The following is a 26,734-nucleotide window of genomic DNA, read 5'->3' as shown; positions in this document are numbered from 1 at the left end:
ATAATAATAATAATAATAACAATAATAATAATAACAATAACAATAACAATAATAATAATAATAATAATAATAATAATAATAATAATAATAATAATAATAATAATAATAATAATAATAATAATAATAATAATAATAATTTCAATCGTCTTTCAGACCTCTCTCTCACGGGGGTTGCCAGTTAGGCTTTAATAAACTTGTTAAAACACAGAACCATTAAGACAATGTTTATATTTTTAACACATATTTAACATTTTCTCCCAGACTGAAGGACACTTACTCTCTACATTCCATTTCAAGTTTTATTCTTAATAATTATTTTCCTCTTAAAATTTATTGTCACTCAAACGTACATTTTTTTAATTGATAATTTTCATGTTTTTGGGTCTGACATTTAATAAATTTGGTTCAAGTACTGTAAAATATAACAACAACAACAACAACAACAACAACAACAATAATAATAATAATAATAACAATAACAATAATAATAACAATAACAATAATAATAACAATAATAACAATAATAACAATAATAATAATAATAATAATAATAACAATAACAATACTGTAATAATAACAATAACAATAATAATAATAATAACAACAATAATAATAACAAAGTAACTACTATCAAGACTACTACTACTACTACTACTACCACCACCATTACGCCCACAGACCACCATAACCACTCCACCACCACAGTTACTCACGCCCACACATTAACCTCTTAGTAACCACGCCCACGCCACTAACCACGCCATAGCCTCGCCCAAACACTTTACCACGCCTACGGCCTTCACCACACACACACATGAAACATTCTACAGTTTATTAGTATAATGAGTGTTGCCTAATGGTGTGTGACGAGAGACAGAGAGACATGTTATGGCAGCGACATGAAGTTCACAAACACACTCTCTCTCTCTCTCTCTCTCTCTCTCTCTCTCTCTCTCTCTCTCTCTCTTCTCCTTCCCTTTCTTCTTTCTTCTTTTTCTCTCTCTCTCTCTCTTTTTTAAAGGCTAAAGAATGAAGACAATGACAAGACACGGGAAGAAATGAGGAGGATATAGTAAGAATGGACAGACAGACAGACAGACAGACAGACAGACAGACAGACAGACAGACAGACAGACAGAATGAGAAAAAAGAGAGTGCACAGAAAGTAAGAGTAAATAAATGCTAGACAGAGAGAGAGAGAGAGAGAGAGAGAGAAGAGAGAGAGAGAGAAGTGTGTGTGTGTGTGTGTGTTAGGAGCAGAAGGTAATGACCGAGTGGGAGGTGAGAGTGGGGAGGAGGGGAGGAAGGGAGAGAGAGAGAGGAGACGTGGCAGGGGTGAGAGGTATGGAAGGGGACTTTGGGGTGGGTGGAGAAGTGAGAAAAGTGTGAGGGAGGGAGGTGAGAGGGAGGGAGAGGAGAGGAGAGGGAGAGAGGAGGAGGGGAGAGGAGATGCGTCCCACCCGGGGTTGAAGCGCGTCGAGGCGTATCCAACTAACTGTGTGCAAGCCAGAGGGAGGAGGAGGGAGGGAGGAATTAGATAAGGATGTGGAAGGAAGAAGAGGGTGGGGGAGGGGGAGGGAGGGGGGGCGGAGGGGGAGGGGAGGGAGAGGGGGCGGAGGGGGAGGGAGAGGGGCGGAGGGGGAAGGGAGGGGGGGGGAGGGGGAGGAGGTGGAGGGTCACACCACTATTATTATCACACTACCTCAGGAGGACCCGTACACTGGGAAGGAGGGGAGGGAAGGGGGCTTAAGAGAATGGTCACACTCATTAGCCCTCCTCAATCACACACACAGATAAGCAGACAGACAAATAGACAAACAGACAGACATAGACAGATAAGGACAGACAGACAGACAGACAGACAGACATAGACAGATAGGACAGACAGACAGACAGACAGACAAGCTAAACACGTTGGTGAAGGTTTGTGGTTTTCACTTTCCTCTGGTAGTCTCACCTCCTCATAACCCCGCTACTGCCCCGCCACTACCCTCACTGCCCCGCCACTACCCCCACTGCCGGCCACTACCCCCACTGCCCCCCCCTACCTCACTGCCACTACCCCCCACTGCCCGGCCACTACCCCCACTGCCCGCCACTACCCCTGCCCGTCACCGTCTACCACTGCCCCGTCACCGTCTACCACTGCCCCACTACACCCCCCACTGCCCCGCCACTACCCCACTGCCCGCCCACTACCCCCGCGTCTCACCACTGCCCCACTACTACCCCCCACTGCCCGGCCACTACCCCCACTGCCCGGCCACTACCCCACTGCCCCGTCACCGTCTACTGCCCCTCACTACTCCACTGCCCCGCCACTACCCCACTGTCCCGTCACTACCCCACTGCCCCGCCACTACCCCCACTGCCCCGCTCCCCCACCATTTCCTGCCACTTCCCCATAGGAATGGTACTGTAAACAAATGATGATAAACACAGGTGAAGAAAAGAGATATAATCAAGATAGTAATAAGGTGCGAAGGTGGCACACGTACAGGTAAGAGGGGAAGGGGGGGAGGGAGGGGGAAGGGGAGGAGGAGGAGATGGAATGAGAGATAGGGAGGGAAGAGGGAAGAAGGGAGAAGGGAGGGTAGAATTGAGATGTGGCCTTGAACTTTGACCTCCTACCCCGAGAACGTTCCATCCATAAGGGGAGGATATTATGACGGGGTGTGTTATTGGCACATAGGTTTTAGCATTTACGACCTGTGTTGCCGACGCACACAGGTATCCACGGATATAGATAGTCACACACACACACACACACACACACACACACACACACACACACACACACACACACTTAATGACCGTAATGGGGTAAAGCCAGGATCACCTGACAGTCTGTGGTTACCTGGGCAACAGGTAGTGGAAATAACCCTACACCCCCACTTAAACCCCTCACCTGCCCCCTTACCCCGTGTGAATCTGTGTCTGGCCTTGTACACCACCTGATCCTGACGTAATATCCACCTGTGTGTGTGTGTGTGTGTGTGTGTGTGTGTGTGATTCTTTGTCTTCTAATCAATCACATCAACTCAGAAATCACAAATATGAGTAAACACACACACACCACACACACACACACACACACACACACACACAAACATTGACACACACACTACCACATATGGACACGTGTGTATGTTCACGCGCCTGCTTGTACACATATACAGAGGCAAGCAGGCATGGATCCGTGTACACAGGAGTGAATATTTTATATACACATACACACAAACTCATGGCAAGTATACACACACATACACGAGTATACACACACACACATGCATAAGAATACACTCAAGTACACACAGAGGCGTCGTCCCTGACATTAAGCGAGTGTCAGTAAAGTGAAGCTCTCTCTCTCTCTCTCTCTCTCTCTCTCTCTCTCTCTCTCTCTCTTCTCCAACACTTCTCTCCCTCATTCTACTCTAACTCACTCCCCATGGGCCTCCTCCCTCTCCCCAACACTACTCCCTCCCTCCCCAACACTACTCCTCCCTCTCCCAACACTACTCCCTCTCCCTCTCCCTCCTCTCCCCACTCCTCCTCCCACTACTCCCTCTCCCCAACACTACTCCCTCCTCTCCCCAACACTACTCCCTCCTCCCTCATCATTATAACCCTTCCCTAAGCATATCGCCTCTCATAGCTCACTAGTATCGGGTTACACAAAAAGAGAGAGTTTGTGTGTGTGTGTGTGTGTGTGTGTCGCCCTCAGTTGCGTTACCTGGGCCTAATTACTGCCCCTCCTGACCACCAGGTGAGCGGGTCATCACAGCTACTTATTCTTGTTACCAACTTGTGTCCTTTTAATCAATTATGGCCCCTTGTTGACTCTCTCCCAAAATAACCTAACCTAACCTAACCTAACCTAACCTAGCCTAGCCTAAACTACTAACCTAACCTAACCTAAACTAACCTAACCTTGGGAACCTTTGTGAATCTGTCGGTAATGTTGTCATGACCACCTGGACATTTCCTCTCAATATTTCTACCTTAAATATATATTGAATTAAAGTTGTAAATATCTTCAACCTTATCAAGACTAATTAATTAAACCTCCCATCATTCCCCTCCCCACTTCATTCTCTACCCTCCCCTTCAGCATTCTCCCCACCCCCATCATCCCCCTACCCCCACTCCCCCATCATTCCCCACTCCCCATCACCTCCCGCTCCCCCATCCTTCTCCCCCACCCCCATCATCCCCTCACCCCCCACTCCCCCAACATTACAAGGGTACTTTCTACAATATTGGCACTGAGGCCCCCGGGAAGACAGCCGCGCTTAACAAGGAGAACATTTTTCAGAAATTATCGACTAAGAATAACACCTTCCCCACCCTCACCCCTACACACCCTCCCTCACACCCTTCCCCTCACACACCCCCCCTCACCCCTCCCCTTCCCTCACACACCCTCCCCCTCCCCCCCCCCACAACCCCCCCCCCCCCCCACCCCCCACACCCCTACCCCCACACACCCTTCCCCTCACACACCCCCCCTCACCCCCCTCACACCCTACCCCCTCACACCCTCCCCTCCCCCCCCCCCCACCCCCCCCCCCACCTCTCCCCCCCTCACCCTCCCCTCCCCCCCCCTCCCTCCACACCCTCCCCCACCCTCCCCCCCCCTCCCCTCCACCCTCCCTCACACCCCTTCCCCTCACACCCTTCCCCTCACTCCCCCTCCCCCCTCCCTACCCTCCCCCCACACCCCCCCCCACACCCCTTCCCCCACACCCTCCCCTCCACCCTTCCCTCCCCTCACCCCTCACCCCCACACACCCTTCCCCCCACCCCTCCCCTCACACCCTTCCCCACACACCCTCCCCTCACCATTCCCTCAACGCTCAATAACTTGGTATTATCACCAGGAGTGATGGCTATTAATATCATGACTTTCTCCTCTGTCTCTTTGTCTGTCTGTCACGAACGATGGTTAATTGTCAGTTTGTCTTATCTGTATTTGTTTGTTTGTTGTTTGTCTTATCTGTGTTTGTTTGTTTGTTTGTACTTTGTGATGTTTCTCATTGCACCTCAGGAAGGTATGGCAGAGGAGGGCACGTTAGGTTAGGTTTGGTTAGGTTTGGTTAGGTTAGGTTAGTTGAGGGGTTAGGTTAGTCATCACTGAAACAGGTCCACAAATATCCACCCACCCCCACCTATGACCACCCCCAACAACTTTCCACCGCCCATCACCTCCACTCACCCATCACCCCACCCCTCACCTCCACCCCCCATCACCCCCACCCCTCACCACCACCCCCCTTCACCACCCCATCACTCCCCACCCCCTCACCTCCACCCTCACACACCTCCCCCTTCACACACCTACCCCACTCACCCCCTCACCCCCTCCCCCTATAAGTAGTGGCTGTGAACTGCTCCCACATATATCTGCACTTCCCACAAGGATCTCCCATCACCATCAATTCTCCCCACCTAACCTAACCAAGATGTGACACCTGAAATGGGGGGAGGGAGAGTGGAGAGGAGAGAGTGAGGTAAGTGAGAGGCACACACACACACACACACACACTCACCATGGACCAGTAATACCAAGATGCTATGAGGGGAGAGTCAACCCGGGGAAAATATATGATGATGATGATGATGATGATGATGATGATGATGATGATGATTTTCAAGAAGGGAGATAGATCACTATCCTCTAACTACCGACCAACAGTTTAACATCAATTGTAGGCAAATTACTGGAAGCAATAATTTCAAACTATTATAAATCACCTGGAGAAGCTCAAGTTGATCAATGATTCCCAGCATGGCTTCACAAGCGGGCGTTCATGTTTAACTAATCTATTAACATTCTTTTCATCTTTTTTCGAATCAGTGGACGAGGGGCACGACTATGATGTGGTATATCTCGACTTTAGCAAAGCCTTCGACAGAGTCCCCCACGAAAGACTAATAAGAAAGGTAGAAGCACATGGCATTGGAGGAGATATTCTAAAATGGATTAATATTAATAATAATAATAATAAACGGTTTATTAATAGAGTTGCAGCCGGTGGCTGAAAATTTACAGACTTACATTTGGTTTAGACATAATGATATAATATACATTGAATATATTTACAGGGCTGTACAGGAAACAGCGAGTAAGCATTAACGGTACTAAATCCGATTGTGGTAACGTCAATTAGTGGAGTTCCCCAAGGCTCAGTACTTGGACCATTATTATTATTATATACATAAACGACATAGATATCGGCGTAGACAGCAACATCAGGAAATTTGCTGATAACACTAAAATAGGGCGTGTAATTAAATCTGACGATGACTCCGTAAACTACAGGAAGATCGAAACAAAGTTTTCGAATGGTCTGAAAAATGGCAGATGAATTTAATGTGGACAAATGTAAAGTACTCTGTATAGGAGATGTAAACAGGGAAACCAGATATCAGATGAACAACGATGTTATAGAGAAAACCGACTGTGAGAAAGATTTAGGAGTAATGATAAATAGGAATCTTAAACCAAGTGAAAAAGGCTAATAAAGTACTTGGGTTCATACAAAGGAGTGTTAGCTACAAGGCTAGCGAGGTCATCCTAAAACTATATCTTGCGCTTGTGAGACCTTACTTGGATTACGCAGTTCAATTCTGGTCACCGTATTACAGAATGGATATAGAATCCTTGGAAAGAATTCAGAGGAGAATGACAAGACTAATCCCGGGCATTAGGAACCTTGAGTACAGAGACAGGTTAAAGCATATTAATTTGCACTCCCTCGAGAGACGTAGAGTGAGGGGCGATTTGATAAGAGGTGTATAAATGGAAGTCAGGGCTAAACAAAGGTGATATAACAAAGGTACTCAAACTATCCAACCAGGAGTGAACTCGTAACAATGGTTTTAATTAAGACATTTAGATTTAGGCGCGAGATAGGTAAACATTGGATTGGAAATAGAGTAGTGGACGAGTGGAACAAGTTACCAAACATCATCATTAACTCTAATACGCTGGATAGCTTCAAACACAGGTTGGGTGGATATATGAGCGATAGGGGTTGGGTGTAAATGGGGCTGCCCAGTATGGCCCGCTGCAGTGTCCTCCATTCTTACGTTTCTATTAACAACAATAATAATAATAATAATAATAATAATAATAATAATAATAATAATAATAATAATAATAATAATAATAATAAAAGGACCTCAGGTGTTAACGTAAACTCCAGGTGATGACACGGAACCAAAAATGTTGATTGATAACTCAGATGAGGCCTAACTGAGGGAGGGGGAGGGCGGTGATAGGGGGAGGGGGGTTGAAGCCTGGAGAGGGAGGAGAGGATGGAGGTTAGAGTGAGGGGGTGAAGGAGGTGGGGGTGAGAGGGAGGAGGAGAGGGAGAGGGGTGAGGGAGGTGCGGGTGATCAGGTGTGCCCAGGTGTAATGGTTTATTGATTAGTGTTGGCAGGTGAGAGGACTGCTGGCTGAGACTTCCTAGATTAAATGTGTCTGGTTGACGGTGTGTGTGCGTGTGTGGTTGACGGTGTGTGTGTGTGTGGTTGACGGTGTGTGTGTGTGAGAAGGCGTCATCTCCCATTACACAGCGTTCTGAATGTCATGTAATCTGAGTCTCTCGGGACTTATAAACGTGTCATCTGAGTGTCACGGGAGTTCTGAACGAAATGAATCAAACAGACAGACAGACAGACAGACTTCACTCAGCCTTCGAACTGGAGTGCGAACAAACACACATACATACATACATACACACATACACACACACATACACATACACACACATACATACATACATATACACATACATACATACACACACAGACACTGATAGTCGTGCTCACGCTATCCCCAGAACATGAGTGCGTGAAAGATGGAGAGAGTGTGAGGAGCGAAAGAGTGTGTAAGAAAGAGGGGGGTGGAAAAGGAAGGGGGAGAAAGGAAGAAAGAAAGAGTAGAAGAGAAAGTGAGGGTGAGAAAGAGAGTAAGAGAGAAAGTGAAGGTTAGAGAGAGAGAGAGAGAGAGAGAGAGAGAGTACTCATCCTTGCACTACCTCATTAAAGGCCAAAAATAATTGGTCACTATCGTATTCTCGGGGACCACGTGTTCTTTGTTTACATCCTGGATCAGCTGTTCTTTGTTTACATCCGGGATCAGCTGTTCTTTGTTTACATCCTGGATCAGCTGTTCCTTGTTTACATCCGGGATCAGCTGTTTGTGGTCTAACTTTCAATACAAAAACAAGACGATGAAGACTTTAATTGGACACACACACACACACACAGACACACACACACACACACACACACACACACACACACACACACAGATGCACAATAATGAAAGCTCTATAAGACAAAGTCATACACTTGTATTTTCTACGACTTTCCCTTTAAATAGAGATTCAGAACGTGTCTCTCACTCTAAGTTACGACAAAATGATCGATTCCCCAAAAGGTTTCTAAGACTCCACTCGCCCCCCAACGTCCCCTGAACTAGGCATGTGAACGTATGTCTTACCCAAGCTACGTCAGCACAAGCTCATACACACACACACACACACACACACACACACACAATATCCGTGTTCACTAAGCCAAGGGGAAAGTGGGGGAGGGCGAGACCATGACATCTTTCAGCTGACCAAGACATACCTCTCTCTCTGTACAATCACAAAGGGTACCTATGTTACAACCTCAATTACAAACCCCGATTATAAACCCTCCCAATTGTTAAACTTGCGGTAAAACACATCTGAGTTGGTACCTGTGGCCTTGAACTCTGACCTACACGCTGAAGATGGCACCACCCCAGCTCTCCGCCTCCCACCAACCATACACATCAAAACAAAAATCGACAAATTATATGCCACAGACGGGCAAATATACAGACATAATGTTGGTACACACACACACACACACACACGCTCGCGCGCACAAACACACACACACACACACACACACACACACACACACACACACACACGCACACACACACGCACACACACACACACACACACACACACACACACACACACACACACACACACACACACACACACACACACACACACACACACTGTAACTTTAAATATTCCGCTTCAGTTCACACGATACTTCTCATACAGGCAGCCACTCGTATTACCTCTGTCACGAAAACTCCGCCAGCATCGGCATTCAACATCGTCTGACGTTCCCCTCCATTCCACAGTGACAAGATAATGGAAGCAACGTCAGACGGATGCTTCGCTCGCTTTCTGCCTGCAGTGGCATTTTCTCCATTCTTCTGCCAGCGGTGTCGTAGCTTCATGGTCCAAATAGATGACATCGTTTTGAAGTCTTCGCCAGACTTACGTTAGCCAGATATAGTGACAGAGGTTTTGAATTAGCGAGAGAGAAATGTTTTGGGTCACCTAGAGATGCATTCCCCTATCACCTTATTTAACCTAACCTAACCTAACCTAACCTAACCCACACACTCCCCTCCCTCACCACCCCGTCGATTAAGTTAATTACTGTACCTCACCTGGGCAAAAGGTGTTCACCACCCTAAGCTATCACACACCTGTTGCTAGTACAGTCTGCCTTTTCACTCCCCCCCACACACACACACACACACACACACACACACACACACACACACACACACACACACACACACACACACACACACACACACACACACACACACACACACATTAAAACCAAAGAATACAATTAAAAAAAAAAACAACAACAATCAATAAACAAAAACATTAAAACACAAACAAACACAAATCATAAACCACTTCGAGACAAAAATAAAACAACTAAAACAAACGCTTTAAAACACCAAGAAACATTAGACAATAAAACCTCACCTTTTCCTTTCATCCCAACAAGCAAATAATTAAGCAATTAACTGTCCAAACAGCTCCAATTTACTCTACGTCAATTGCTCCCTGCCAGCCAATCACCTCGTTAGTTACACAACCCAGGCGCTAGTAAAGTCATTAGCTCCACACGCACACGACCACTACTTGTCAGCCCCGTGCCTCTTGCCAGCCCCGTGCCACTTGTCAGCCCCGTGTCACTTGCCAGCCCCGTGCCACTTGTCAGCCCCGTGCCACTTGTCAGCCCCGTGCCACTTGTCAGCCCCGTGTCACTTGTCAGCCCCGTGCCACTTGTCAGCCCCGTGCCACTTGCCAGCCCCGTGCCACTTGTCAGCCCCGTGCCACTTGTCAGCCCCGTGTCACTTGTCAGCCCCGTGCCACTTGTCAGCCCCGTGTCACTTGCCAGCCCCGTGCCACTTGTCAGCCCCGTGCCACTTGTCAGCCCCGTGCCACTTGTCAGCCCCGTGCCACTTGCCAGCCCCGTGCCACTTGTCAGCCCCGTGTCACTTGTCAGCCCCGTGCCACTTGTCAGCCCAGTGCCACTTGTCAGCCCCGTGTCACTTGTCAGCCCCGTGCCACTTGTCAGCCCCGTGCCACTTGTCAGCCCCGTGCCACTTGCCAGCCCCGTGCCACTTGCCATTTCCCCTCCATTTCTCCCCACGGTGAAGAGGTCTTAATGGGTCTTAAGTTATAATGGGGTTCTGGTCCTAATGGGCATCAATCCTAATGGACCCTCAGATTCATGGATCAATTAGGACTAGGGTTTATTAAGACTGGGGCCTATTACAACTGAGGCGTTTTAAGACTGGGGCCTTTAATAAGTGCGGCCTATTAGAACTTGGGCTAATTAACACGAGAGCCAATTAGAAATGAGTGCCATTAACACAAGGTCCAATTATACCAGTTACCTGCCGAAGTGAGTTAAAGAGCCGTGGGGGTGAAGAGCCGTGTGGGGGGTGAAGAGAGCCGGGGTGAAGAGAGCCGTGGGGGTGAAGAGAGCCGTGGGGGGTGAAGAGAGAGCCGTGGGGTGAAGAGAGAGCCGTGGGGGGTGAAGAGAGCCGTGGGGGTGAAGAGAGCCGTGGGGTGAAGAGAGCCGTGGGAAGTAGAGGAGCCGTGGGGGTGAGAGAGCCGTGGGGTGAAGAGAGCCGTGGGGTGAAGAGGAGCCGTGGGGGTGAAGAGACGTGGGGTGAAGAGAATGTGGGGTGAAGAGAGCCGGGGGTGAAGAGAGCCGTGGGGGTGAAGAGAGCCGTGGGGGTGAAGAGAGAGCCGTAAGTGAAGAGAGCCGTGGGGTGAAAACAAACAACAACAAATAACAGTCAATAATAAGAATATTCACTGTTTTGATCTGAAGTCGCACCAAATTTTTTTCTTTTTTACGGAAATAAACCACCTGGCACAGGTCATCGACCCTCAACGGGGCCTTGGGGGATAAGAATAAAATGAACTAAAAGGGAAAGGAAAAAGGTTATACTGTGTTAATCTACTCCACGAAGATGCTGGAAAATCATCTTTTTAAAGTGAGACAGATTGTATGAGTTTGGAAACACAGAAGAAGGCAGAGCATTCCACAGTTTGGCTGTGTGAGGAAAGAGGGATGTACTATAACGGGTTATTCTAGTGTGACCGACAGCCACAGAGAAACTGTGGGCACCGCGGGCAAGACGTGTGTTACGAACCCATGGCCTTGCCGGCGGTACACAGGATGCCAAATCCACCGAACATTGCCCGTTAAAGTACCTGTAAAAGAGAGAGAGTGAAGCAACATTGTGGTGAAGAGAAAGGGAAGAAAGATTATCAACTAAAGGAGGAGAGTTAATAAGCCTTTGATTCCACCCTATCTAACAGTTGGACAGAAGAAGAGCCACCCCAGATATGAGAGCAGTACTCCAAGTTAGGACGAATGAATCCCTTATAAACTTGAAGCAACTGCTCAGGAGTGAAGTAGCTACGGCATCTGTACAGCATTCCCAGCTTTCGGGAGGCAGCTTTAGCAATGTTGTGGATGTGTGGCTTCCATGACATATTAGAGGAAATGGTGAGGCCTGGAATATCTATTTTAGAACTTGGCAGAATGATTGTGTCCTGAAATGCAATTGGTGGGAGATCATCTATTTTGGAAAGTGTAATTGGCAAATACTGTGTTTTATTACTATTGAGTTTAACCAAGTTTCCACCTCCCCATTTGGAGATGCTGCACAGATCCGCATTGATAGATGAAATGATATCAGCTCTAGATGCTTTTCCTTATGTTTTTTTTTTCGTGTTCGTTTTCCTCCGGTTTAGTTACTTATAGTTGTTTGTGTACAAGTAACACCTGTTTGGTAAGTAAATAAATAACCTAACCTAACCAAACCAACCCTCTCGTTCGTACACATTTCCTGGTCCACAATTCACAAGCCAATGATACTTGTAGTGATGATGTGAGATAGTTCGTAAAAATACTTGCTTCACTTACGATCAAAATGAAACGGGATTCTCAATGGTTCGCACCTTAACCGTGTACTCGTTCGCTCCGGATGTGGGAGTTGGTGTGGCTAAAAAGAGGATTATTCTTTCTATACTTGGTTCACTAAGCTCAATTCTTTATCGTTAATGTGGAAACTTTATATCAGCTTAAGATTAGCCCAGCCAGCTTATTGTACCTGTTAATTAACCACATTAACGTTAATCTAATATAACCTAATGCTAATCTAAGTAACTAATTTAACCTAATCTAATCTAATAAGGTGGGTGATCTTAAGGTGAAATTACCTGGGGTGCCTAATATTCAGGTAATCATTTTTTTCCTTAAATACTATAAATTCTTCTCAATTAATATACACTAATCAGAGACCAGATATGATGAGGTTGGTGGAAAAAGATAATGGCATCGGGATTACAGTAAGACTATAGACGGTAACCAGGTGTAATGATTACCTGAGCAAAGGGTTATTGGTCTCTCTCTCTCTCTCTCTCTCTCTCTCTCTCTCTCTCTCTCTCAACACTCGAGGGAAGGGTTAAAACACACAAGTATTGACTGACCGGGCCGCGGGAACTCTGGCCCGGAGGCGTAATGTTTTGATTTACCTGCTAAGGTGCATCACCTGACCAGCTGACCACTCGTCCAAATCCCCCCACCTGACTACATCACACCACCATTCACCATGAACTATACCCTCACTAACTACCAGACGAGATTTATCTATTATTGTTTACGTATTTCAAGGCATAGGAGAATATATTACGTATAGTTTGGATATACACTGTGGAAATGAGGTAAAAGTATGGGAATTCGGAGTCGCTGTGCAGGGATCCGGACGTGGTGGTGTGGTCATATGGCCGGGCCAGATGACGGTGGTCGCAGCAGCAGTAAGCGGTACATAGAGGCTACAAGGTGCTGTTATGTGTGTATGTAAAGTGACTCCTTCCTTCCTCCCTCCCGATGAGAGAGAGAGAGAGAGAGAGAGAGAGAGAGAGAGTACACAAGCCATTCACCACATTGCTTTTGACTTGAGCTGCCAGAATCGTCTCTTTTCACTCTCCTTGTTTACTTCTTTCATTCTTTCTTTTTTCTCTGTCAGCAATTCGGTCAGTCACTTAGTCAGTCACCCACTCAGGTAGTCAAGTTTGTTAGTTAGTCCCAGTCCAGTCCCTCAGCCAGTCAGGGAAAGCATACATAGAGCTATACAACGCATTCCACCGAAACTCAAACACTGGTCAAACAACACAAGGAACTAATTCTCCTTTCCATTTTCTTGACCGTCTTCCTTACTCGTGCCAGTGCCAATTTAGTCAGCAGGGTGGACATCCAGTACCGGGTGAAGGGTCTTTTCAACATAAGATGACTCCAGGCAGGAACAAAGGTGAACTTCAGTATGCAGACGACCTCACCCTTGTCTCTCACACTTAACGTGACCTACAGCAGATCTAAGCTAACCAATATGAGTTTGTTGACGACTCACGAGAGACAGAGACAATTTTCTATACAGACAAAATTGAAGAAGATAAAAATTACTGTTCCTGGAAGACAAATATTTCTCTGATAAAATTACATTGTGTTGCCTTTGTTTTGTATATATCACCTTATTAAATTACAACAACAACAACAACAACATTATTCCACTTAAGTCACACACACACACACACACACACACACACACACACACACACACACACACACACACACACACACACACACACACACACACACACACACACACACACACACGAGAATTAAGACCACAAGCATCCAGTGAGGGTCTTCTTGTGTGATTGCCTGGAGGTGAATCAAAAGCTCAGCTGTTGAGGAGCTGATCACTTGACAACACTGGTGCATCTAACCACTCCAACCTCCCACACCTTCCTGCATTCCCACTTCAAAATGCTATATAACTTAATGCTGAAGGAACACACACAACCCTGCTACCCACTTACACAACCCTGCTCCCCATACACAACCCTGCTGACCTTACACAACCTAACCTAACCCACAAGAAATGGAGTCGTCCCCCCAAACACCGTGAGGCTGGTTGTCTACATTCACACATACACCTGAGATGGACCGCCTCTCTCTCTCTCTCTCTCTCTCTCTCCTCTCTCTCTCTCTCTCTCTCTCTTCCTTCATCCCCCCCCGATCATACCCATCCCTCCTATCCTCACTCATCTACCCCTCCCCCACCTCCACACGTCCCTCCACCCCACCCCACACTCCTCTCCCCCACAAGAACTCAATCTTTGTCCCAGCCCTGTCAGTCTGTGACGGCCTTGCTCAAGTGCTTCCTGTCTACTGGTGAAGTGTCGTACACCTGACACTGTCTACACCAGTAGAAAGTGTCATACACCTGACACTGTCTACACCAGTACAGAGTGTCGTACACATCACCAGTACAGAAGTGTCGTACACCTGACACTGTTTACACCAGCACAAGAGTGTCGTACACCTGACACTGTTTACACCAGCACAGAAGTGTCGTACACCTGACACTGTTTACACCAGCACAAGTGTCGTTCACCTGACACTGTTTACACCAGCACAGAAGTGTCGTACACCTGACACTGTTTACACCAGTACAGAAGTGTCGTACACCTGACACTGTTTACACCAGTACAAGTGTCGTACACCTGACACTGTTTACACCAGTACAGAAGTGTCGTACACCTGACACTGTTTACACCAGCACAGAAGTGTCGTACACCTGACACTGTTTACACCAGTACAGAAGTGTCGTACACCTGACACTGTTGCCAGTACAGAAGTGTCGTACACCTGACACTGTTTACACCAGTACAAAGTGTCGTACACCTATTTTTGTTTACACCAGCACAGAGTGTCGTACACCTGACACTGTTTACCAGCACAGAAGTGTCGTACACCTGACACTGTTTACACCAGTACAAGTGTCGTACACCTGACACTGTCTACACCAGCACAGAAGTGTCGTACACCTGACAGAGCTTACACCGGAGACGCCAAACACTTCATCACCTTTACCAAACAGTTGACTGGTGCGGCAACAGTCTCCTGACTGTACCTGTGGACAGTCATCGATACAGTCAAAACTCCCGTCTCTTCATAAACAATATGGCGTCTAAACTACTGTCAGACTGTACCGTGACTCGACCCCCCCAACAACCACAAGGAGATTCTGGGAGTCTCAGTGACAGTTTATAAAAGATGTCCTCAACCGTACACAGAAAGACGGCAGCGGAGTGGAGAGAGAGAGAGAGAGAGAGAGAGACCTCACATGAACACAACATGAAGTACAAGGTGTGAGGAAGCAAGTTGACCTCCCTCACAGCCTTAACCTTTCCAACCTCATTAATAATACCTGGTGGAGTGTGACCTAGTACCATCACTGTGAGTGTGACCTGCCAACTTGGGTGACTAGTACCATAACACCTGGTGGAGTGTGACCTTGTACCATAACACCTGGTGGAGTGTGACCTAGTACCATAACACCTGGTGGAGTGTGACCTTGTACCATAACACCTGGTGGAGTGTGACCTAGTACCATAACACCTGGTGGAGTGTGACCTTGTACCATAACACCTGGTGGAGTGTGACCTTGTACCATAACTGGTGGGTGTGACTGTACCACCTGGTGGAGTGTGACCTAGTACCATAACACCTGGTGGAGTGTGACATACCTAACACCTGGTGGGTGTGACCTGTACCATAACACCTGGTGAGTGTGACTAATTACCATAACACCTGGTGGAGTGTGACCTGTACCATAACACCTGGTGGAGTGTGACCTGGTACCATAACACCTGGTGGAGTGTGACCTAGTACCATAACACCTGGTGGAGTGTGACCTAGTACCATAACACCTGGTGGAGTGTGACCTAGTACCATAACACCTGGTGGAGTGTGACCTAGTACCATAACACCTGGTGGGTGTGCCTAGTACCATAACACCTGGTGGAGTGTGACCTAGTACCATAACACCTGGTGGAGTGTGACCTTGTACCATAACACCTGGTGGAGTGTGACTTAATACCATAACACCTGGTGGAGTGTGACCTGAGTACCATAACACCTGGTGGAGTGTGACCTAGTACCATAACACCTGGTGAGTGTGACCTAGTACCATAACACCTGGTGGAGTGTGACTATTACCATAACACCTGGTGGAGTGTGACCTAGTACCATAACACCTGGTGGAGTGTGACCTGTACCATAACACCTGGTGGAGTGTGACCTAGTACCATAACACCTGGTGGAGTGTGACCTGTACCATAACACCTGGTGGAGTGTGACCTTGTACCATAACACCTGGTGGAGTGTGACCCTATTACCATAACACCTGGTGGAGTGTGACCTAGTACCATAACACCTGGTGGAGTGTGACACTGTACCATAACACCTGGTGGAGTGTGACCTAGTACCATAACACCTGGTGGAGTGTGACCTTGTACCATAACACCTGGTGGAGTGTGACCTAGTACCATAACACCTGGTGGAGTGTGACTGTACCACAACACCTGGTGGAGTGTGACCTTACCATAACACCTGGTGGAGTGTGACCTGTACCATAACACCTGGTGGAGTGTGACTAGTACCATAACACCTGGTGGAGTGTGACCTGTACCACAACACCTGGTGAGTGTGACCTAGTACCATAACACCTGGTGGAGTGTGACCTAGTACCATAACACCTGGTGGAGTGTGACCTAGTACCATAACACCTGGTGGAGTGTGACCTAGTACCATAACACCTGGTGGAGTGTGACCTTGTACCATCTGTTGACAAGGTGGAGGACCTTACCTAGGTGACTGTACCATAACACCTGGTGGAGTGTGACCTAGTACCATAACACCTGGTGGGTGTGACCTTGTACCATAACACCTGGTGGGTGTGACCTAGTACCATAACACCTGGTGGAGTGTGAACCTATGCCATAACACCTGGTGGAGTGTGACCTAGTACCACAACACCTGGTGGAGTGTGACCTAGTACCATAACACCTGGTGGAGTGTGACCTTGTACCATAACACCTGGTGGAGTGTGACTAGTACCAAACACCTGGTGGGTGTGACCTTGTACCATAACACCTGGTGGAGTGTGACCTAGTGCCATAACACCTGGTGGGTGTGACCTGTACCCTTAACACCTGGTGGAGTGTGACCTAGTACCATAACACCTGGTGGAGTGTGACCTAGTACCATAACACCTGGTGGAGTGTGACCTAGTACCATAACACCTGGTGGAGTGTGACCTAGTACCACAACACCTGGTGGAGTGTGACCAATGTACCATAACACCTGGTGGAGTGTGACCTAGTACCATAACACCTGGTGGAGTGTGACCTGTACCATAACACCTGGTGGAGTGTGACCTTGTACCATAACACCTGGTGGGTACCTGCCACATAACACCTGGTGAGGACCTAGTACCATAACACCTGGTGGAGTGTGACCTAGTACCATAACACCTGGTGGAGTGTGACCTAGTACCATAACACCTGGTGGAGTGTGACCTAGTACCGTAACACCTGGTGGGTGTACCATAACACCTGGTGGAGTGTGACCTTGTACCATAACACCTGGTGGAGTGTGACAACCATAACTAACACCTGGTGGAGTGTGACCTAGTACCATAACACCTGGTGGGTGTGACCTACCATAACACCTGGTGGAGTGTGACCTTGTACCATAACACCTGGTGGAGTGTGACCTAGTACCATAACACCTGGTGGAGTGTGACTGGCGCTAACACCTGGTGGGTGTGACCTAGTACCATAACACCTGGTGGAGTGTGACCTTGTACCACAACACCTGGTGGAGTGTGACCTAGTACCGTAACACCTGGTGGGTGTGACCTTGTACCATAACACCTGGTGGGTGACCTAGTACCATAACACCTGGTGGAGTGTGACCTAGTACCATAACACCTGGTGGAGTGTGTACCTAGTACCATAACACCTGGTGGAGTGTGACCTTGTACCATAACACCTGGTGGAGTGTGACCTAGTACCATAACACCTGGTGGAGTGTGACCTAGCATAACACCTGGTGGAGTGTGACCTAGTACCATAACACCTGGTGGAGTGTGACCTTGTACTGTAACACCTGTACGCCACGTTACCTGTCCGCCTGCAGGAAGCGCTACACCACATACCTGTAGAAGAGAGGAACTCAGGTTAATAAAGTTAGGTTAGGTCAGGTCAGGTTAGGTTAGGTTGGCTCTTTTAAGGCTTAATTAAAATACGCCACATATTATTGTTGAGTTGACTTTCATTCTGGCTCAGGTGTGTGTGTGTGTGTGTGTGTGTGTGTGTGTGTGTGTGTGTGTCTGTGTGTGTGTGTGTGTGTGTGTGTGTGTGTGTGTGTCTGTGTGTGTGTGTGTGTGTGTGTGTGTGTGTCTGGAGACGTATATTGAAGGTGAACACAAATACCTAAGCTAACCAATATGAGTTTGTTGACGACTCACGAGAGACAGAGACAATTTTCTATACAGACAAAATTGAAGAAGATAAAAATTACTGTTCCTGGAAGACAAATATTTCTCTGATAAAATTACATTGTGTTGTACCCTTGTTTATGTGTATATCACCTTATTAAATTACAACAACAACAAACAACATTATTTCATAAATCACACACACACACACACACACACACACACAGACACACACACACGCACACACACAACCAGGTGATTCTTCTTTCATATTTAACTTAATTTCTCCATCGTTACTCATGTCGTCAGCGCACACAGGAACCAAAATCACACACTTATGTTTACTTCAATAATATTTTCATGTATATAGTCATAATAATTCCTTAAACGATACCTCTGGCACTGATCCCCGGTTAAACGACACCTCTGGCACTGATCCCCGGTTAAACGACACCTCTGGCACTGTCACCGGTTAAACGACACCTCTGGCACTGTCACCGTTTAAATGACACCTCTGGCACTGTCACCGTTTAAAGTGACACCTCTGGCACTGTAGCCGTTTAAACGACACCTCTGGCACTGTCACCGTTTAAATGACACCTCTGGCACTGTCACCGTTTAAATGACACCTCTGGCACTGTAGCCGTTTAAACGACACCTCTGGCACTGTCACCGTTTAAACGACACCTCAGGCACTGTCACCGTTTAAACGACACCTCAGGCACTGTCCCCGGTTAAACGACACTTCTGGCACTGTCACCGTTTAAACGACACCTCTGGCACTGTCACCGGTTAAACGACACTTCTGGCACTGTCACCGTTTAAACGACACCTCTGGCACTGTCCCCGGTTAAACGACACCTCTGGCAATGTCACCGTTTAAACGACACCTCGGTTATCTTGTACCTTCGTTAAATGGCACTTGTATACTCCACACCGTCTCGTTTACACGTCCTGGCGCTCTCTCCACTTATACGACGACTCCATTTAAAGCTTCTTCAGTTAAACGAACCGTCTGCTGCCGTCTTGTATACCCGACACACGCCTTAAAGGGACGGGGACCTCTTGTAACAATATGCTGTTGTGTGGGGGGTGGGGTGGGGGTGGGGAGGTAGGGGGTGTGAGGTGGGGAGATGGGGGTGGGGAGGGGGGTGTGGGTGGGGGGTGTGGGTGGGGGAGGTAGGGGGTGTGGGTGGGGGGGTGGGGGTGTGGGTGGGGGAGGTAGGGGGGTGTGGGTGGGGGTGTGGGTGGGCGAGGTAGGGGTGTGGGTGGGGGAGGTAGGGGGTGTGGGTGGGGGAGGTGGGGGGGTGTGGGTGGGGAGGTGGGGTGTGTGGGTGGGGAGGTGGGGGGTGTGGGTAGGGGTGTGGGTGGGGGAGGTAGGGGTGTGGGTAGGGGGTGTAGGTGGGCGGGTGAGGGGTGTGGGTGGGGAGGTAGGGGGTGTGGGGTGGGGGAGGTAGGGGGTGTGGGTGGGGAGGTAGGGGGTGTGGGTGGGGGAGGTAGGGGGTGTTGGTGGGGGAGGAAGGGGTGTAGGGGATGTAAAGAGGCACACACACACACACACACCTCGCCATGGCCACAAACAAAATCGATTACCTGGAGGCATCAACTTACGCATTATATATATACAAGAAACACAATTGTGAAGCCGCTCTCCTGATGCTAGGGATCGACCCAACCACCCTCAGGTACACGTTCACTGCCTGACCCACTCCTCCACCGCCACCTCCTGACCTCACCACCACTACTGACGTCCTATCCAACTCCTGACGTCACTACCTCTGACGTCCTATCTACCTACTGACGTCACCACCATTACCTCCTTTATTGACTTCATTAAAACCACTGCTGACATCATCACCACTAACTTTTCATCTACCATTGACGTCACTGCCTTCCCCATTCCTCCATCATCACTGACGTCACCATCATTACCAAAGAGTCATCACCCCCCATCATTGACGTCATCACCAACACCACTGACGTCACCGCCAACACCAGTGACGTCATCAACACCACCCCTGACGTCATCAACACCACCCCTGACGTCATCAACACCACCCCTGACGTCACAACCACAATTGACGTCACCTTCATTGATTTATATCCCCACAACTCCGAACATCAAACAGAGTCAACACAAGACGCAAGCCATCAAAGTCAACACTGTTTTGACTCTTACTAAAAATATTAAGTTTACCATCCCCAGGTGTGTGTGTGTGTGTGTGTGTGTGTGTGTGTGTGTGTGTATTCTTGAGTTTAGAGTTAGCGTGATAATGATTTCTATACGTACACACATATTACATACACACGCACATATATTATACATACACACACACACACACACACACACACACACACACACATACATACATACATACATACACACACACACACACACACACACCTGGACCCCTTAAGGAAATGGTGCCGGTGCAACTCTCAACCTCCGTGAGTGTAGCGTAAAGAAACTCTCTCTCTCTCTCTCTCTCTCTCTCTCTCTCTCTCTTCTCTCTCTCTCTCTTTCTCTCTTAATATACTAAACAACAATCAAACAGTCGAAAAAGGACAAGAGTATTCATTGAGAGAGAGAGAAGAAGAAGATCACATAAGGATGTCAGCGTCACTCCTCGGTATAATCAGCGTCAGGGGCGTCAGTCACGGACGGGGATTATACTGTCACTTCGCCAGGAACCCGTACCACAGATATCTACCTTAGGCACACGGGTGGGGTGCCAAGGGTGCCAGATGGTCTTGGGGAAGGGGATGTCATAGGAGAGGACATCAAGGGTGTGCCAGTCGATGTCAAAGGGTAGAACGTCATGGGGTGGTTTCAGGGGTGATGTTAGGGGTGGTGTCGGGGGTGGTGTCGGGGGTGGTGCGGGGGGTGGTGTCGGGGGTGGTGTCGAGGGTGGCGTCGGGGGTGGTGTCGGGTGGGGTGATGCCAGGGGTGGTGTCAGGGGGTGGTGTCGGGGGTGTCGGGGGGTGGTGTCGGGTGGGGTGATGCCGGGGGTGATGCCAAGGGGTGGTGTCAGGGGGTGGTGTCGGGGGGTGGTGTCAGGAAAAGGGTTGTAAAGGGTACAAAGGACACACTCACACACACACACTAAATATATATTAGGCAGAAAGTCATGAGATGTAATTCAACCTGTGGTGGACAGAGGTAAAACTATCATTAATAAGACAGGTAAGTAAAACACAAGAGCGTGGAGTGTAACGAGTGTCGACAAGGCACGCAACACCCCCACCCCCCCCTCACCCCCCACCTTCACCAACAACACACAAAGAGAAGCACAAATAAAGAGTGAAATAATGTGTGTGTGTGTGTGTGTGTGTGTGTGTGTGTGTGTGTGTGTGTGTGTGTGTGTGTGTTAGACTCTTGTTGTTCTGTTACATATTTATTTATTGAGACAAGAAATGTAGACTCGTTCTCATATATACATGTAAACATCAATACATCTTCACCCAGTCAGCCCAGGGGGAGGAGGGTCCTTATGAGGATACGAACTCGGGTCCTTACATTTTTTTTTTTTGTAGGGGAAGAGAGGAATGAGGAAGATTAGAGGGAGGGGAAGAGTATTGTTCGGAAATCGAAGAAATTTAGGAGGAGGAGGTAGAGGGCTGGCTGACTAAGCTAATGGTGTGTGAGGGTTGTGTCATGGGTTAGTTATTGTCTGTCGGTACAGGCACTAGACATACTACCCTGTCCCATATATGGGTGTTTTAAGGGCCTTATTTCATATTCCGTCGACCCTACTGGCGGATGCTGGTCTAGGGAGGTTGTCTATTGCCTGGCCGTGTAGATCGGGGGTGGTAATGGTTGTTGTCGGTATCTGGTGGGAGTCTTTGAAGGAGTTCTTGCTCTGATCGTTCTATCTTTTGCCAGATTCTACAGTTACAGCCAGGGTGTTGAGGAAGTGTTATGATGGCGAGGGTGTGTGTGGTGTGTGTGTGTGTGTGTGTGTGTGTGTGTGTGTGTGTGTGTGTGTGTGTGTATCAGTCAAAACACATCTTGCCAATTGACATCATTCCAGATAAGATATACCTAACCTAACCTAACCTAACCTAACCTAACCTAACCCTAACCAAACCTAACATATTCCTAACATAAGTCATTGCTGAAGTTGAGGTGGAGGGCGGCCGAGCTATTCCTGGCCATCCTCCCTTCACTTGTCACCCCCTCTAGGTGCGTGATGTTAACGACTGTACAGGGGGGCTGTGATGAGGACCCACTACCTCAAACTTTGTGTGTGTGTGTGTGTGTGTGTGTGTGTGTGTGTGGTGTGGTGTGTGTGTGTGTGTGTGTGTACCGCCAACCCTAAACATTTTTATAGTAAATACATACTGTAAGGAGGGAGAGGGGTGAGGAAGGGGAGTGAGGAAGGGAGTAAGGGGAGGGAGAAAGGGGAGGAAGGGAATGAGGGAGTGAGGGAGGAGAGAAAAGAAGGATTAAGAAATGAGAGTAAGAAAGGAGGAAAGGCGTGAGAATGGAGAGAGGAAGGAAGGAAGGAGGTAGGGAAGAAAAGGGAGGGAGGGTAGAAGAAGAGAGAGGATGAGTATCGGAATTAATTAGTGTCATATAATCAGCATCGATACTGCGAGGGAGGAGGACGAGGAGAGGAGGAGGGGAGGAGGAGGAGGAGGGAGGAGGAGGAGGAGGAGGAGGAGGAGGAGGGAGGAGGAGGAGGAGGAGGAGGGAGGAGGAGGAGGAAGAAGAGGAAAGACATGAGGGAAAATATGAAAACAAAACGACAGGGATATGAACAAATAAAGTGACCCCACACACACACACACACACACACACACACACACACACACACAGAGGAACTAAATATCAGCAGAGACTAAAGATAAAAGCGATAATAAACAGAGGAATAAACACAAGGTCAACACCCCACCACCGGCAGTGAGAGTAGCAGGTAACAGTAGCAGGGAGCAGTAGCAGGTAACAGTTCTATTCATACTCATACACTTCCATGCCTGTTACCTGAGTACACCTGGGGTATACTCTCTCTCTCTCTCTCTCTCTCTCTCTCTCTCTCTCTCTCTCTCTCCTGTCAAGCAGAAGCCCATCAAATTTGCCTTCAGGTGTGTGTGCCGTAGGTTAAGTGACTCACCTGTGTGGATCCTGACTAATGAAGGGTACACCTGAGCCGTGTTTACCTGTGTCTTGTGAGTGAGAGACAACAGGTGTGAGGTGTTACAAGTGAGAGACAACGGGTATTTGAGGTAAGAGGTGAGACACAACAAGTGTTTTAGGTGAGACACTAGGCGGGGGGTGGGGGGTACTCACCTGGTAGACTGAGACGCACGATGGGGTAAGGAGGTGTGCCAGGGACCAGTAGTGTGGTGCCGCCTGGTGAGGAGACTGAGGTGATGAGGTTAGTGTGGTGGTGTTGTCCTCGACCATTGTGGCTCATGGTCGAGTACGGGGAGGAGGAGGAACCCCCACTGTTACTCGACAGACGCTCCTTGGCACTCAAGTCGAGCGGCAGGAAAGGCAAGTTGAGATTGGTCGGGGACATGCCTCTACGGCCCTCCTTCTCCACCCCATGTGGGATGGACGTCAGGCTCCCGAAGGACGACCCCGAGGATGAGGTCACCCCCCCGCCGACCTCCAGCCCTCCACTGGTAGAGCCTCCCCCGTGTTGCTCCGCCCACTGCTGCTGGAACTGGTTGATAAACACAGGTAAGGAAAGTTTCCTTTTATTCTTCAGTGTGGCGCGGAACCTCGTTAGTTTCTTCTCCACCTTCTCCATCATCGGTGAACCATGAGTCTACTGCTGGACGGGAAGGGGTCGACTCGAAGGTCAGAGTTTAACAACTTTACAGGAAAAGGTCGAGCCTCAACACTTCACCAGGTTGTTGACACGTCCAGGTGACTAACACCCTCGTCCACATGACTGTTAGCGGGTACCTGGCGAGTGTCCCAGTACACGGCACCTGCTCAGTACCGGAAGCGCTGGTACCATTCACTTTTTTTCTACCTTTAATAACAGTTTTTGGTGAGTATACCGGTGCTCGTCACCAGTTACCGGTACACGCCACCACCTGCTTCCTGGGTAGGAGGCGAGAACCCCCCCCGCAGAGACCCGTTCACCATTATTTCCCCAACAGCAGCTCGACGCCACGCCACCCAACACCCAGGAAAAAGTTCACCGAGTGTTAATGAGTGTAATTTACCTGGCGTCGAGTGCCGCTCTTACCTGTCCTCGCCTCACAACCCCTGTCCTCTACATCACCCGCCTCAGTCACACACTTTCCACTTCCAAACATAAACACAGACCTGAGTTAGATCTAAACACTGTAACTGTTCAAATTGTAATCCACTCGCGGAGGTAAAGAACAAACACGAAATTGGGTCATTTTTCTGAATTACATCAGTTTATACGAGTAGTATCTTCATGTATCTATAACAAGGCTTTAATTGAGCTTCTTTTCAGGTATAATAATTCATCCAGACAAAAAAACACAATCCACTTTTTTCCTTCTAAATCCAGTTTGTTTGTTAGGCGTTTCTAATATATTCTTGAGGTCGCTAGAGCAGTTGTCCTCTGTAGCTGGACATAAAGGCGTCAACTTAAGTTTCTCTTCAACAAAAACAACAAATTCTTTTTAAAAACACAGAATTCTTTTTTTTTTTCTCTTTTAGGTCAATACATCCACACTCACTTTCCCATGTCCCTTACACTTAACTAAGACACTTGTATTAACCTGAAAAACACAGGGAAATCACCATCATGACGGACCATTAACACGCCACAATGACGCAGCCGCCACAACAAGAGGCAGTCGATGGTGTAACTTTACTGCACCTTCACTAGATAACTGGTTCGACCCCCCAGAGGCTACACTGCTGTACTGTACCACGCCCCTGGTCACCTCACGCCCACGGGAGCTACGGTACGCCCTGGGTTACCTCACGCCCACGGAGGCTACGGTACGCCCCTGGTCACCTCACGCCCCCGGGAGGAGATTACACCTACCACTTAACGACTTCATTATACAGTTATTACAGCATGCGGTTACCCACTGACAGGCGGACACTGTCATGCATCGCCAGCACAAGCGATGAACACTGCCTGGCGTTCTCCTCCTCCTCCTCCTCTCCGAAATGATGACACAGTTACGAAATCTACGCCAGACGAACGTTAGCCACCCAATTACGCCTGCAGTGGAGGTCCCCGATGACGCAAGCATGAGTGGTCAGTTAGGTCCCACCCCACAGCGCCACAATAAACTCCAATAGGCCTAACCCCCACAGCGCCACAATAAACTCCAATAGGCCTAACCCCCACAGCGCCACAATAAACTCAATAGGCCACAACCCCCCACAGCGCCACAATAAACTCCAATAGGCCAAGCCCCCCCCACAGCGCCACAATAAACTCAATAGGCCACAACCCCCACAGCGCCACAATAAGCTCAATAGGCCACAACCCCCCACAGCGCCACAATAAACTCCAATAGCCAAACCCCACAGCGCCACAATAAACTCAATAGGCCACAACCCCCCACAGCGCCACAATAAGCTCAATAGGCCTACCCCCACAATAACGACACACATTACTGAGTATTAAACTGGTGTAGGGTCAAGCTGTGACGTAACCACACACTAAGTTTGGTCAAGAGCGACTGCAATACTGCTACCTGCTACTGCTTACCTGCTACCTGCTACTGCTACCAACCTGCTACCTGCTACTGCTACTGTACCTGCACACCTGCTACTACCTACTGTTACCTGCTACTGCTACCTGCTACTGTTACCTGCTACTGCTACCTGCTACTGCTACTGCTACTGTTACCTGCACACTACCTGCTACTGTTACCTCACTGTTACCTGCTACTGCTACCTGCTACTGTACCTGCTACTGCTACCTGTACCTGCTACTGTTACCTGCTACTGCTACTTCCATTCCTACTATTTTCACAACACAACTAGCACTCAACATCTGACCTTAATGACCGGACTGGTAGAAACCACTCCTTTCA

The 26,734-nt window shown here is 48.3% G+C and overlaps 1 protein-coding gene across 1 annotated transcript in view; it reads right to left on the bottom strand.

The window, feature by feature from the left end:
- Nucleotides 1-25,452, bottom strand: part of LOC121864791 — a 30,054-nt gene extending 4,602 nt beyond the window's left edge. The window contains exon 1 of the mRNA XM_042363957.1: nt 24,036-25,452. Coding sequence (XP_042219891.1) covers nt 24,036-24,504 — 469 coding nt within the window. The 5' untranslated portion in view covers nt 24,505-25,452. The remainder of the gene's footprint in view (nt 1-24,035) is intronic.
- Between the last annotated feature and the right edge of the window lie 1,282 nt (nt 25,453-26,734).

The sequence above is a fragment of the Homarus americanus genome, unplaced genomic scaffold (assembly GCF_018991925.1).
Source record: "Homarus americanus isolate GMGI-L3 unplaced genomic scaffold, GMGI_Hamer_2.0 scaffold59303, whole genome shotgun sequence".
NCBI classification, from domain to species: domain Eukaryota; kingdom Metazoa; phylum Arthropoda; class Malacostraca; order Decapoda; family Nephropidae; genus Homarus; species Homarus americanus.
Note: the sequence above shows the minus strand (reverse complement) of the source record. Positions and strands in the feature narration are given on the sequence as shown.